This window comes from Daucus carota, chromosome 5 (genome assembly GCF_001625215.2).
Source record: "Daucus carota subsp. sativus chromosome 5, DH1 v3.0, whole genome shotgun sequence".
In the NCBI taxonomy this organism is placed as follows: domain Eukaryota; kingdom Viridiplantae; phylum Streptophyta; class Magnoliopsida; order Apiales; family Apiaceae; genus Daucus; species Daucus carota.
This window is the reverse complement of record NC_030385.2, coordinates 13,121,625-13,136,388: the sequence shown is the minus strand read 5'-3', so window position 1 is coordinate 13,136,388 and position 14,764 is coordinate 13,121,625. Positions and strand designations below refer to the sequence as shown.

Sequence of the window (14,764 nt, the reverse complement as noted above, 5' to 3'; positions counted from 1 at the left end):
GTGGAAATCTCATTCTCATTAGATAGGCAAATCATTCCTTACCTGCACCTTGAGTTTTCATGTCATTCTCATTTGCATACCTTTCATTCCATCAACAATCCAAACTAAAATACCTAATTCAAAGAACACAAAAACCAAAATAATAGTTTCAAGGAGTGATCAAAATAACAATTATGCACAAAAACATAATATACACGTACGCCTATATAGAGAATTATAACCAATACTTTTATCTTAAATGTGTATTAAAGAATACGCATAACAATTTCAGGTATCTTGTGTATATATGTGAATACATATTATTGGCCGAGGTTAGTAACCTGCTAGGCTATTATTACCACCAGAGTCTAGTACACAAGTGTAGAGCTCAACTTATTTTCAACAGAACAATTCCGATGGACATGCAAATATACAATAAGAAAAAAACAACACAACTATGTGAGCATACAAAACATACAAAACTCAACCAAAATTAATTAGTTAGTAAAAGACAATAAAAGCATACAAAGCGCAACCAAAATTATCTTAAACTCAAACTTATCAAGTAATTAGCAAAAGATAATAAAAGCATACAAAACGCAATCACGCTTAAGTTAAAATCAATACAACTTACAAGCAATTACGTAACAGGTTGAAATCCATAATAATAAACTCGTATGCAGACACCGATGTTTGTATGTATGGTAGATGTCGAGAAAGTAGTGGCCCGGCCTGTTGAGGTTGAATATAAGTGAAAGGATTGATGTAGGCTTGGTTTAAAAGATCAGGTTATTACTTATAATCGAGAAAGTTAAAGTTATTTATAAGTAAAAATAATTTTTGGATAATTTTTTGATATTTGCAATTTGAATTAATTATTAATATAATAATAAAATATTTTAAATTAATTTTTAAAATAGTTCTTTACAATTATGTAAAATCAAATTTTAAATATAAAAATTGATTTGACTAGATTCAGATTCGATTTTACGTCAAACACGTACGAAGTTGTTTTTGAACTCCTTTTGAGAGGGGTCATATTAATATAGTTTTTTTAGACAAATCTCTTTTATTTTTACATACTATATGAGACATGGTTGATACTCAACTATCTTCCTTGGATGCAAGAACCACAAATATTGTGACCTTTATATCGCTGCTACTCATCTATGATGCCCAACTACATTTTGCTAGAAAGATTATCGACACAAGCCGTGCAAAACCTCAAATCACACTTCTAGAGAGCCTCCCGTATCACAAACCCACCCAGCATCAAATTCTTAACCCGCCTCTGTTACCACTTATTAGGGATAAAAATACAATCAAATTCTTAATGTACCTCTGTTACCACTTATTAGGGTAAAAATACGAGATTCAATTCCTAATACAAAGCAAACACATATAAATTTGATGCGGAAAAACCATGTACTAAACAATGAAGTTGAGGGTTCGAATTTGTGAGATAGTATGTTGTTTAATTATAAAAGAAAGCAACAAGCTACAGTTTGAATAAGAAATACAGAATTTCTTAAGAAACCTGGGGAATACAGGGAGACCTAAGTGTTGATCCTGGTACCAAAGCCACTGACACAGAGTATGAATAACAATATACTATATGAATAACAAGATATTATAATAATGTCACAACTAAATTAATTTATCTTTTCGACTTTCCGTTATCTGCTAAATTTGAATAATGAGATTACAGTTTTAATGAGAAGTGTGTTTTAACTTCCTTCACAAAATTGAGCATGTTAGTTTGGATTTGAAATTTCTATTCAACATCCTATGTATATCTGCAATCAAGGTGATGATGAAAAGGAGAACATTAGAAGATACTGCACAATGCTGTAATGGTAAAATCAATATCTTTCTCATGCATGCGCCTTTAAACCATGTTCCATGTGTGTGTGCCGTCTTTTGTGTTTTTTGTGTGTGTATGATATCAGGAAAAAAAAAAGAAGTAAAGGAACTATCCTAGATGTTTCTGAACACTCTCCAAAAAGTATCCAACCTTGGACCTACGGATCTATCAGAAACAAGAACGAAAGCATCTGAAGAAACGGCTAGCTGCAGAACTTGGCTTAGCACAGACTCCTTTAGCTTTCTGCTTTAGATGACTAGTACATGGACACTCCCCAGTGGCAGAGACTTCATTGGCATGTCCGATCTTGATCATTCTAGGTGGTGACATATCTGGTGTGCACAAGTAGTGTATGAAGTTCTCAAGGAAGTATTTGATTTCAATGAATTCAGGCCGATCCGCAGGGTCTTCTGCCCAACAGGACACCAAGAGGGGTACCATCTCCTTTGGAATGTCATCAGTGCTGGGCCTCATGTTCTTGGGGGGAGAGAAGCACAAGAGTCAAATTAAATGCAATGAATTCAAGTTCAATCAAGTAATACAGAGTTTGCTTAGTAGAAGTACCAAATTAAAGTGTTTGATGTAGGGTTCGAAAGGGGTACAAATATATTGATACATAACAATCAGATTCCAATAGAACTGAATATAGACATGTTATTAACGTGTTGTGTCTGGTCGTAGAAATCATGAAGTACTTACTTGAGTTACAACAGCATATGCTGCTATCATGGAGTTCCTTCCTTTATATGGAATTTTACTTGTCAGCAGCTCCCACAGAACCATTGAGAAGCTGTAAACATCCACCTTGTGATCGTATCTTTTCGTATTGCTCTCACCAAACACGTTAAACATCTGATTTATATATAGAGTGAGGATTATATCATGATCTTAAGTCAACATATGGCGAGTTGTGTAGCTTAAATTTACCTCAGGAGCCATCCAGCGGTAAGTACCAGCTTCAGTAGACATATCACCAATTATCTCCTCCCTAGCTAACCCAAAGTCAGTTATCTTGACCATATTCTGGTCTTCTGATAGAAGCAGATTTTCTACAGTATTCACATAAATTCATTAAGAAGTATACATAAAGAAACAAGGGAACTATAAATATCACATAAAAACAAAAACATGACTGAAAAAGATAAAAGGACAGTATTGTCATTGATTAAATAGTATGACCACCACCAGTCACTAAAACATAAAACAAATCTAGACATGGGGAAGTGGATAATTACGGGGCTTTAAGTCGCGGTGAATAATGCCTTTTGCATGCAAATAAGTCATTGCTCGAGAGATCTCCAGTGCAAAACGTGCCGCCAACTCCAGATCTAGACAATTTGGGTACATGTTCATCAAGTACTTCTGGAGTGTACCACCTCTCATAAACTCTGTGATAATCATCAGGGTTGGTTCAAGAGAGGTGCCAATGAACTGGTCATAAAAAAGATAGTTTCATCAGGAAAAAGATCTAAGCCGATAATACTCAGTAAGGAATATCTTATGATCATAACTTAATGGATATAAACAATGTTTGATTTTAAAAATCATGCTATATTTTTATAAAAAAACATTCAGTTCACATAAGTAAACCTTTACTTGATGTAACTCAAAACTGATATAAAAAATGAAGCGTTTACTGATTTCATTCAACATTGCTTCTGCCTTCCATGTCACTTTAAAGATCTAGTAAATCACTTAATCTTTAATTTTGTTGTATGAGATCAACTAGAGTCTTCAAGATTTAGTTAAATTAGTAGAACGCGTATTGTAGACATAATAATTTAACTTTATTAGTTTGCCTACAAAATCTTGCTACTAATACAGTAATACTGGAAGAAGTAATATCTAGAAAAAACGTAGTGATGGCTAAAGTAAAATCTTATTGCGGTCTGGAATCTTGATGAATGTATAGAATTAGTTATCCTGATTTGTAAGCGGAAGAAAACTCTTACCAGTGTTTCTTCATATATGAAGATTGTAAATATAATACCCATACTCTGACATGTAATCATAGTCCTTTTTATAAAGATGACAATAATCTTTTTAAGAACAAAGAAGGTGATTTAAATCATAATACATGAGAAAAAATTTTAATATCCCAACCTAGAATAATTTTACCTGTACTAAATTTCATGTAGCAATAATGAAATGTAATACATGATGCAATTTAGAATAATCTATTCTAGACTTAAGCGTATACTTATGTTTATATTCAGTTTTTTACAGTTCTGAATTTGCAAGTTCAGGCATCTTCCCCTAGATATGCAACTTTCAGAAACACAAGCTACACAATAATCTGTTGGAAAATGTGGGTGAAGTCCCACACTGTCAAATCAATTTTGAGCCTTAAATTGAGTGAATCTCGATTACATGTTCATAACGAGTCATGCTTGAATTGAGTTCTCCGTTGTGAGAGCATTCTAACCCGTGTTTAATTACTCGAAATGACTAAGGGATGGATGAGATATGATGATCCAGAGATGCTCCTTAGTAGTGGAAATCTCAAAGTGAAACCTTAAGTCCCCTGGTCACATAAAGAGCCTTTGAAGGCCATATGTAGCAGAACACTTGTAGTGCTTATACCATCTCTAACCCATGTAGTGTAATTTTTACACTATGTTAGTGTCACGAATCACGATCACATTTTTTATATAATGAATTCCAACCATCATTTATAATATATACTAAAAGGAATATTTCTATAACATAGAGGAATAATTCACACTAAAAGGAATCTTTCTAAGACATAAAGGGAACAAATTTGTTTTATTAGCAAAAGCAAGGGCATTGTTGGAATTATGAAAGACACCAAATTTGGTGTAAAGATTACACCAAATGTACTTTCGACGCCAAATTTAGTGTCACGCTGTCCATTTGCTATAAGTTTTTACATCATTTTAGTGTCACATCGGAGTTGGCTTTATAGTGCAAGTTACATTATAATAACATTATAGTGTCGGGTTGGAGTTGCTCTTAGATGTATTGCTAGTGTATTGCTACACCACCTCAGGGGGTGCAGAGTGTGGAATTTCAAGGTGAATTTCGTGGTTTTGCAAGCCTCGGGCTTTTCCACGTGCGCATCGTGCGGACACGAATTCAACACAAATTTGGGCTGAGTTTTGCTAATTTATTATTTCCATTGGGCTTGGCTCAATATAAAATGACTTAAACTAATTCAAATTTAGTTTTGATTATTTAATTCAGTAAAATCAATTTCTTTTCTATTACAGAATTATTAGTACCGACTTAATTAAACACTCCACACACACGAATACGACTTTATTTTTATCTGCTATTACATACACACACACGAATACGACTTTATTTGTTTGTTTGTTTCTCACATATTGACTAACATAAGCAACGGTGTAGGAATAATATGGATACGAAGCATAGCATATATGTAACGCTTGGAAATAAAGATAAAATCATTCTACTTATTCATTAATACAATTCCTATAAAGATTGAAGTGGTATTTCTCGTTAGGTGTTATAGCATATCAATGTGTATGTCTATCAAATAATGAACCGAGCTTGTATGTCACACGCGGAAGTGCAGTCTGGGGAGGGTGAGTTGTGTGAAGACCTTACCTCTATTGTTGTAAGTGTTCAAGCTTTTGAGAAAAAAAAAAACTGGAAAGTTATGTAAGATTTTGTAATTTACATCTTTCTTCAAAAGTTAAAAGCTATAAAAGATTTTACAGATTTTCTGATCAACTGCAAAAAGGTGTCTCAAGGCGAAAGATAATGCAAATAGTAGAATACAAATCAATTTGGAATTAATGTGTATTCCAACCAGTAGAGTGCTTTCAGCATGCTAGACCAGCATCAGGAATAACAGAGTGAATATGCATCACAAAAGAAGATAAGCCAACTATGGTATAACGGTTGTTAGGAGTCACTGGTGAACAGTCTATGGATCAATAGGTGTAGAGTTAGTTTATGAAGTCAAATGAAATTTCTATAGAGATGCTAATGGTAGTAAATGCATTGTGCAGAGGTCGGTTAATACACTGTTGTCATGTTTAAAGGGATCCCAAATTTAAATAAATTTGCAGTGAGTTGGTTCATATATAGTGAGCTGTTTTATCAGCATGTTGGCAGAGTGCCCAACGGAGATACTACGAGTAGTTTTTTTCTCAGTTTATGGCTGAAAGTAATATTAAAAAACTAACACTATTTTAGGAGAAATATTAGTTTCATGATTCTAAAAGTTATCTTGAACATTCAATTTAATAGATTAAATTTACATAATTCTATATAAAATAATTTCTATTTATTTAAATATCTAAATGCAACTTGAAAGCACTTTCGTAGTGGCTCCGCAAATGGGAGTTACAACATCGATCCTCTAACAAACAAATACTTATGATGGGTTTTTAAGGATAAACTATAACAGCGTGACCTGCAAGCAGATTAGTACCATAGTTCCTATATTTGGTAAAAAAAATTACTTGATAAAACTGGCATTATTCAGTACTTTACAAATAGATTTAGATTAGAGGTTAAAAATTATCACTTGGCAAGTCGTTACAGTATTGATATAGTCATCAGTGTCACTGTCCTAGTAATTTAAATTAAGACAATTCGCAGAAAACTAACATCTACACAAGCATAATTAATAAAAATCATCCAGAAGATGCAGAGTGCTTGTTGCAGAACAAACCTGACTTTTTTTTTTGACTGTTTTTCTTGTAATTGAAAGACAACATACCTTCACAATATTTTCATGTCTTGCTTTTGAATGCAATGTGACCTCTCTCACAAATCTCTCTTGCCATGTAGTAGTACGTGCTGGGGAATCCACTGGCAGTACTATTTTGATTGCAGCAGGCTTAGATTTATACCTGTATATGCAGTTCCGATGATAAATTAAAATACCCATATGTAGAAGATACTAAAATACTCATATTGATGATACAGGAAAAGCTAGGCTCGCATATTTTCCACAAATGGCCACATAGACAAGTTCAAACTGATAATTAGGTGTAACAAATTTCAGAAATAGGAAGGTTACCTGAGCAAAGATTAGTGTTTGCATTTTACTTTTTTATTAGATTGCATTAATTCATTTCAGATATTCTGTTGAGCACATGTATATAAATGAACAGTTGTTACACAGATTCCAGCAGATATAGGCATATAGTATAAATGAGTAATTATCTTATTGTTCAGCGATTTATCATTGGGAAGATTTCTTGGCTGACGCTTGGTAACTGCTAAATCTTATTAACAAAAGCAGTACTTAGACATTTTCTTCCACCCTGAAGTTTTGTCATCAAGAAAATCTTTTCAAAGGATTCCTTAGAAGTTTTATTAATTAGGCACAAACTTTAGCATAACTATATACTTATCAGGAAAGAACAGAAGAGTTGTGCTTTAGATAATTTAAATTATTGCAATACCCTGTGCACACCATTTCAAGTGGGTATAGATAATGCTTATACAGGTTTAAGTCAATTAATTTAACTGTGTCTTCAATATTTAAGTGAAATGTTGTGGAAAATAGTAGTTATACAACACAAAGATCCTTTTAATAAATCATATAGAGATAGCTGCAATTAACACAACTATACTAGAAATTTGGTCAAAACTAGTCGAGGCAGACTACATGATGTTTACACAGCTAATACTATGTCTTCCAAACTAGTTCAGGAGGACTAAATAAATCCGATCCACTGATATCTGTAACCAATTGAGAAGGAAGCATTGAATCCTCTGCTAACATGATTCCAATTATAAGGCATATTCAGAGTAGACACATAAACAATTCCCAACGACTGTATTCTAGGTACAATCATTCCTTCTCTACTCAAAGGTGCATCAGTATGACGTACTTATAGTCCGTCCTGCTCATCTTTACACATTCTTGCTTAACTTTTCCTCAGTAGCCCCGTGTAATCTATTACAGTCATAACATACAGAATTTTTAATCGCCAAATTTTATCAGCTTTGTTGCTGTAACTTATTACAGTAGAAGGTTATGCAAATCTCTACATGGTATATTTTATCTCATTGTTTTTAGATTGGCAGCAACAGCATTGTAGATTGTCCTCTTTGTATTAATTAATGTGATACAATACAATTTGAAGAGCATTATGCAAACATAACAGGCGGTAAAGAAAGCATCAGGAAACGACACGTGTTCAGTCTTGCAAGGCACGTGTCAAACCCGTATTAAATGTGATCATCCGTTACAAAATCCAAAATACACACTGCATGCACAATGCTTATCATCACCACTGAAACTCGTTAAGAACACGCAACTCTTGCATTGCTGTCCTGCAAGCATATGCGTCATAAATCCTAGATAGATCTCACACTATCTAGCAAAGCTACTTGCACCTTTTATTAATTATACATTGTATTCGGCATGGATATTATCTAAAGAAGCCCATTATTTAAGGCAGACTACTAGCAGTTTCATCTACAAAACCTTCTCCTTCCTCACGCCATTCACATAAACCATTAATCTCAATCTCATGCTTCTTGAAACACAAACAGAATGAGAACCAGAACACTAATTTTAAAATTTGCACAAATACCAAATATAAATAAAACGTGCAATCAAACCAAACTAAACAAAATTACTCAACATATCTCAAACAGACCAGAGGGTAAAATATACACAGACTTTACCTCCGCTCCTAAATACAGAGATCATGTTTCCGCAAAACACCCCCAACTTAAAATAATACCAACAATGAACAAACATATCATAACAACCTAACTAGGCTTATGCACTCAATTCACAATTCAACAAACATCATACAAGAAATTGCATGTCAAAGTAATGAGGAAAAAGAAAAGCTAAACGAAATGTACACATACATAACAAAAAAAAAAAAAGAAGATAAAATCTTACATTCCCTTGTAAACAACGGAGTAGACACCAGCAGCAATCCTAGTCTCAAACGTAAGATGCTTCGGATCAATCAGCAATTTCTTGTCAATTTGAATGCCACAGTCCACTTGGTACCGAGACTCGGCGAGGCTGAAGAGGTCACCTCCAGGAGCAAAAGGGTCCACCATGGTGCTCTCAAAAGTTGAAGAGAAGCAAAAGAAACCTGGGAATTAAAGACAGAGGAAGCAGAAGAAAAAGAGTTAAATAGCAAGAGAGTATATGGTTGTATATAGGGACGAATACGTGGGGTGAAAAGTCAGAAAGTGATATAAATGAGAGGGAAAAAGGCTTGTTAAATTTCTTGAAACTTCTCTATAATTACATACACTCTACCTTTCTGTGTATCGAAAACAAAAAAGTAAATTAACAGTTAGAATATGACCAAAAAGGCAAGTAGATAGTTTATTCTTTTAATTTTATATCAAAATAGTTGCATAGGGTACTAAAATTATTATTGGACCCAAAATATTCATGCTATCAAATTCGTAAAGGAATTCGGAAAGAAATTCAGAATTTCTAATATTTCTCTTATAGTAATATCAATAATTCGTTAAGGTAAATAATTACGAGATAGCATACAAAATTAATTTTACATGAGCCATTCGAGATTCCTCACATTCTCTTATGCTAATAATCATAATTGATGAAAATAATCATGAAATTACATATAATTCAGTGACTAATCTGAGATCACTTATATTTTTCTAACACTATACTCATAATTGGTGAAAAATCATAAGAATAACATATGAAATTTAAGTTATTAATATAATAAATCATTTATTTAAAAGAAGATATTTACTAACAAAATAGCATAAATATGATATTTTTTGTATAGCAATTAATTTGTTAAAAATGTTTTTCAGTAATTAAAGTTTGTATGTACCACTGAATAAAAATAATGATTATGATTCAAATTGTGCGCACAATGCATAATTTAATATTCGGTAAAAGTTATAACAGAGAACAATATGTACGATAAAAAGATTAAAAAATTGAAGGGAAAGAAAATCAAAGATGAATCTCAGGTGACTCGACAAGTGGATAAGGATTGTGCTAAATTGCCTGCATGAATGGCACGTAGTAGAAGGACAATTATGCTGACACTAACTCATCTTGGTGAAAAATATACAGTAACTTTTTAACATTTGAGAACCGGTTTTTTTCAGTTTCTGAACTCATCGCCCCTAATTCAGTCTCGAGAGCTGAACACTCAAATGGGTGTTTTTGCTTCATTCGATTCGACTCTCTCACCCTGATTCGATTCTCTCTCACTCGAAAATTATTAGAGTTTATTGCAAAACGCAACCCCCTGGATTTCCGAAAATTCACTTTTAGACATATACTTTATATAATTGCACTTTGCACCCTGTTAGTTCGTTAGGCGCGTCACTTTGCACCCCTTCCGTTAATTTTGACTGTTAATGTTAAAAGTCTCAGGGGTAGTTTGGGGAATTTAAAATAATTAATTTTAACCAGATTTTATTTAATTTTTTTGACCCTCTAAACGATATTTTTTGAAAAATCTTAAAGAACGAAAGTTGTAGAGAACGAAAAAATCCTTTTAAAACAATGAAATTCAAAATTATTGAAATATTTTTTGTAATCTATTATATATCTAATAGACCAACTATGAGTAATTTAAATCAAAATGACTAAACTACCCTCGCTCATTATACATAATTTAATTCAAAAAGACCAGACTACCCTTACTCACTATTAATATTTACTTTTAATACCAACCTATTTATTAGACATTAATGTCTCTTCATTAATATGCATTAATTGCTTTATAATTAAAACTCTAATACATATAAGTATATAACATTTATAGTTATGATTTAATAAATAAATAAATATCCAGTATTATAAAAAGCGAGAATAAAAATATCGACGATTAATCGAAATGGTTCACATGGTCATTATTTGATTAATTTAATATTATATATGTAAAAATAATATATATAATCATTTTTAAAATTTTAATTTCTCTTCACAAAATTTGTAAATTTTTATATTTTTCATGATTTTCGACCCATTATTCAAATTTCTGACCAATTAGACATCGATTAAACGGATTTTACCAAATCGGATCAAAATCCGTCCGACTATTGATCACTAGGTTAACTCGGCCAATTTTTAGAATGTTTAATTGTTATTATTTAATAAAATTATATACATATGTATTAGAATAACTATAAAAAATATATATAACTATATGACAAAACTCTAATTCGGCAAGAATCTCATTTTTCGTATTAAATTTTCAATAATTTTAGGTGAGTGGTAATTTAATTATATAATTTTATATAGTGTACTATATTTTTTGTATTTATATTTTAATAAATACCATAATAGTGAGGATATGTGTACATATATACATCAATATAGAGTGTATTTGGGTAAATCTTATGAAAAGTGACTTCCTTCTTAAAATAAAAAAAAGTGGACTATTTGTGAGAAGTGAGTCAATACTTATAAGTGATTAAAGTGTTTGAAAAAAAATTGAAGCCCTCAAAAAAAGTTAGAATTTCAAGTTCCCATGCGTGCTTGTGACTTTTTACACAAACAGGTCAAAAAAAACATATGCGACTATTTTAGAAAAAAAAGCCGAAAGCAAGGACAGATATACACATAATATGACTTAAAATACAAATAAATATTAAATTGAAATTAAATTTGCAAATAATCTCAATTTAAAAAAGATGAACAAAAAAATATGAGATATATTAATTTAATTCAAAACGACCAATTTACTCTTTGCTCATTATACAATATTTATATATATAAAGGTTATTATTGACCTTTAACACTAATGTATTTATTAGACATTAATGTCTAATCATTGTAAATTAATTTGATATGACTAATATACCCTTCTCTTAATACACATATTTTAATATATATATAAAAGTTATTATTGACTTTTAATACTAACGCATTTATTATACATTAATGTCTAAGCAATGTATTTATTATACACATTAATTATAACATGATCATTATTTGAAATTATTTTAATATTATACATATAAATAATATATATCTAATCATTTTTAAAATTTTAAATTTTCTCCACAAATTTTGTAAATTTCAATATTCTACCTGATTTTTGACCGATTAATCCAATTTTGACCAATTAATCATCGATTTAATCGAATTTTACCAAATCGTATTAAAAATTCGTCTGTTATCGATTATTCGGTTAATCGGCCGATTTTTAGAATATTTAATTATTGTGATTTAATAAAATTATATATATGATTTAATAAAATCATATATATGATTTTTTAACTATACGACAAAGACTCTGATTCGACAAGAATCTTATTTGTTTTTATCAAATTTTCAATAATTTTAGGTGAATGATAATTTAATTATAGAATAAAATTTTAAACAGTGTATAACCAACTATGAGTAATTTAAATCAAAATGACTAAACTACCCTCGCTCATTATACATAATTTAATTCAAAAAGACCAGACTACCCTTACTCACTATTAATATTTACTTTTAATACCAACCTATTTATTAGACATTAATGTCTCTTCATTAATATGCATTAATTGCTTTATAATTAAAACTCTAATACATATAAGTATATAACATTTATAGTTATGATTTAATAAATAAATAAATATCCAGTATTATAAAAAGCGAGAATAAAAATATCGACGATTAATCGAAATGGTTCACATGGTCATTATTTGATTAATTTAATATTATATATGTAAAAATAATATATATAATCATTTTTAAAATTTTAATTTCTCTTCACAAATTTTGTAAATTTTTATATTTTTCATGATTTTCGACCCATTATTCAAATTTCTGACCAATTAGACATCGATTAAACGGATTTTACCAAATCGGATCAAAATCCGTCCGACTATTGATCAATAGGTTAACTCGGCCAATTTTTAGAATGTTTAATTGTTATTATTTAATAAAATTATATACATATGTATTAGAATAACTATAAAAAATATATATAACTATATGACAAAACTCTAATTCGGCAAGAATCTCATTTTTCGTATTAAATTTTCAATAATTTTAGGTGAGTGGTAATTTAATTATATAATTTTATATAGTGTACTATATTTTTTGTATTTATATTTTAATAAATACCATAATAGTGAGGATATGTGTACATATATACATCAATATAGAGTGTATTTGGGTAAATCTTATGAAAAGTGACTTCCTTCTTAAAATAAAAAAAGTGGACTATTTGTGAGAAGTGAGTCAATACTTATAAGTGATTAAAGTGTTTGAAAAAAAATTGAAGCCCTCAAAAAAAGTTAGAATTTCAAGTTCCCATGCGTGCTTGTGACTTTTTACACAAACAGGTCAAAAAAAACATATGCGACTATTTTAGAAAAAAAAGCCGGAAGCAAGGACAGATATACACATAATATGACTTAAAATACAAATAAATATTAAATTGAAATTAAATTTGCAAATAATCTCAATTTAAAAAAGATGAACAAAAAAATATGAGATATATTAATTTAATTCAAAACGACCAATTTACTCTTTGCTCATTATACAATATTTATATATATAAAGGTTATTATTGACCTTTAACACTAATGTATTTATTAGACATTAATGTCTAATCATTGTAAATTAATTTGATATGACTAATATACCCTTCTCTTAATACACATATTTTAATATATATATAAAAGTTATTATTGACTTTTAATACTAACGCATTTATTATACATTAATGTCTAAGCAATGTATTTATTATACACATTAATTATAACATGATCATTATTTGAAATTATTTTAATATTATACATATAAATAATATATATCTAATCATTTTTAAAATTTTAAATTTTCTCCACAAATTTTGTAAATTTCAATATTCTACCTGATTTTTGACCGATTAATCCAATTTTGACCAATTAATCATCGATTTAATCGAATTTTACCAAATCGTATTAAAAATTCGTCTGTTATCGATTATTCGGTTAATCGGCCGATTTTTAGAATATTTAATTATTGTGATTTAATAAAATTATATATATGATTTAATAAAATCATATATATGATTTTTTAACTATACGACAAAGACTCTGATTCGACAAGAATCTTATTTGTTTTTATCAAATTTTCAATAATTTTAGGTGAATGATAATTTAATTATAGAATAAAATTTTAAATAGTGTATATTTTTTATATTTACATTTTAATAAATATCATCATAGTAAGGATATATGTACATTTAGACATCAAGATAATAAGAATTAAAATACAAGTAAATATAAATTTAAATTATATATTGGGAAATTTTTGTTGGTACCCTCGTAGAAGTGGTTTTTTTCAATGGTACCATCGTATTTTTGACTTCTACCGATGGTACGTTCGCAGTTTTAATTTACTCTCTATGGTACACTCGTGTACTTTTTATTTACTCTCTATTGATTACAAACTTAAAACAAATTGTATATTTGAAATCCTTGCGAAAAGTTACATAAAATAGACCCTTAAATCATGTTTAAACAGAGTCAAAATGATGGTATTCTTTCTGAGCAGTTTAATGTTCGATCGTAAATAAAGGTATACTATTTTGTCATAGTCAAAACTCTAAGCTGACGATTGCTGCGCGGCTGCTGACATAATGAGATGTTATATTTCCAATTGTGTTTAAACATCATGTAATATATACTGTAGTTGATGATAAAAGAAGCAGTTTGGCTGCTGACATAATGAGATGTTATATTTCTAATTGTGTTTAAACATCATGTAATATATACTGTAGTTGATGATAAAAGAAGCAGTTTGGCTGCTGACATAATGAGATGTTATATTTCCAATTGTGTTTAAACATCATGTAATATATACCGTAGTTGATGATAAAGGAAGCAGTTTGGCCAAGCATCCCGGTACAGGGGCTAATGACCAGAAGCCTGAAACAGTGATTAGCCAGTAACTATTTTTTTTATTCTATATATCTAAGTATCTGACACATACTTGTAGCAGTAAAATCGAATCTTGATCAA

At 30.1% G+C, this 14,764-nt stretch overlaps 1 protein-coding gene across 1 annotated transcript; it reads right to left on the bottom strand.

Annotated features, from left to right (window-relative positions):
- Positions 1-1,690: 1,690 nt before the first annotated feature.
- LOC108222425 (serine/threonine-protein kinase STY13) lies at positions 1,691-8,989 on the bottom strand. The gene is made up of 6 exons (XM_017396349.2): positions 8,709-8,989; positions 6,558-6,690; positions 3,079-3,274; positions 2,771-2,892; positions 2,543-2,695; positions 1,691-2,320 (listed from the first exon to the last, which is right to left on the bottom strand). The coding sequence occupies exons 1-6, from the start codon at positions 8,873-8,875 to the stop codon at positions 2,012-2,014; spliced, it is 1,080 nt and encodes a 359-aa protein (XP_017251838.1). The 5' UTR covers positions 8,876-8,989; the 3' UTR covers positions 1,691-2,011.
- Positions 8,990-14,764: the final 5,775 nt, after the last annotated feature.

Bases quoted from the DNA above. Each gene is read 5' to 3' on its own strand.
- LOC108222425 (XM_017396349.2), bottom strand. From the start codon at position 8,875: ATGGTGGACCCTTTTGCTCCTGGAGGTGACCTCTTCAGCCTCGCCGAG. The intron at 2,893-3,078 runs GTAATTATCCAC...TGAATACTGTAG, and splicing joins TCACCGCGACTTAAAGCCCC to AAAATCTGCTTCTATCAGAA. The intron at 2,321-2,542 runs GTAAGTACTTCA...TCTCCCCCCAAG, and splicing joins CATATGCTGTTGTAACTCAA to AACATGAGGCCCAGCACTGA.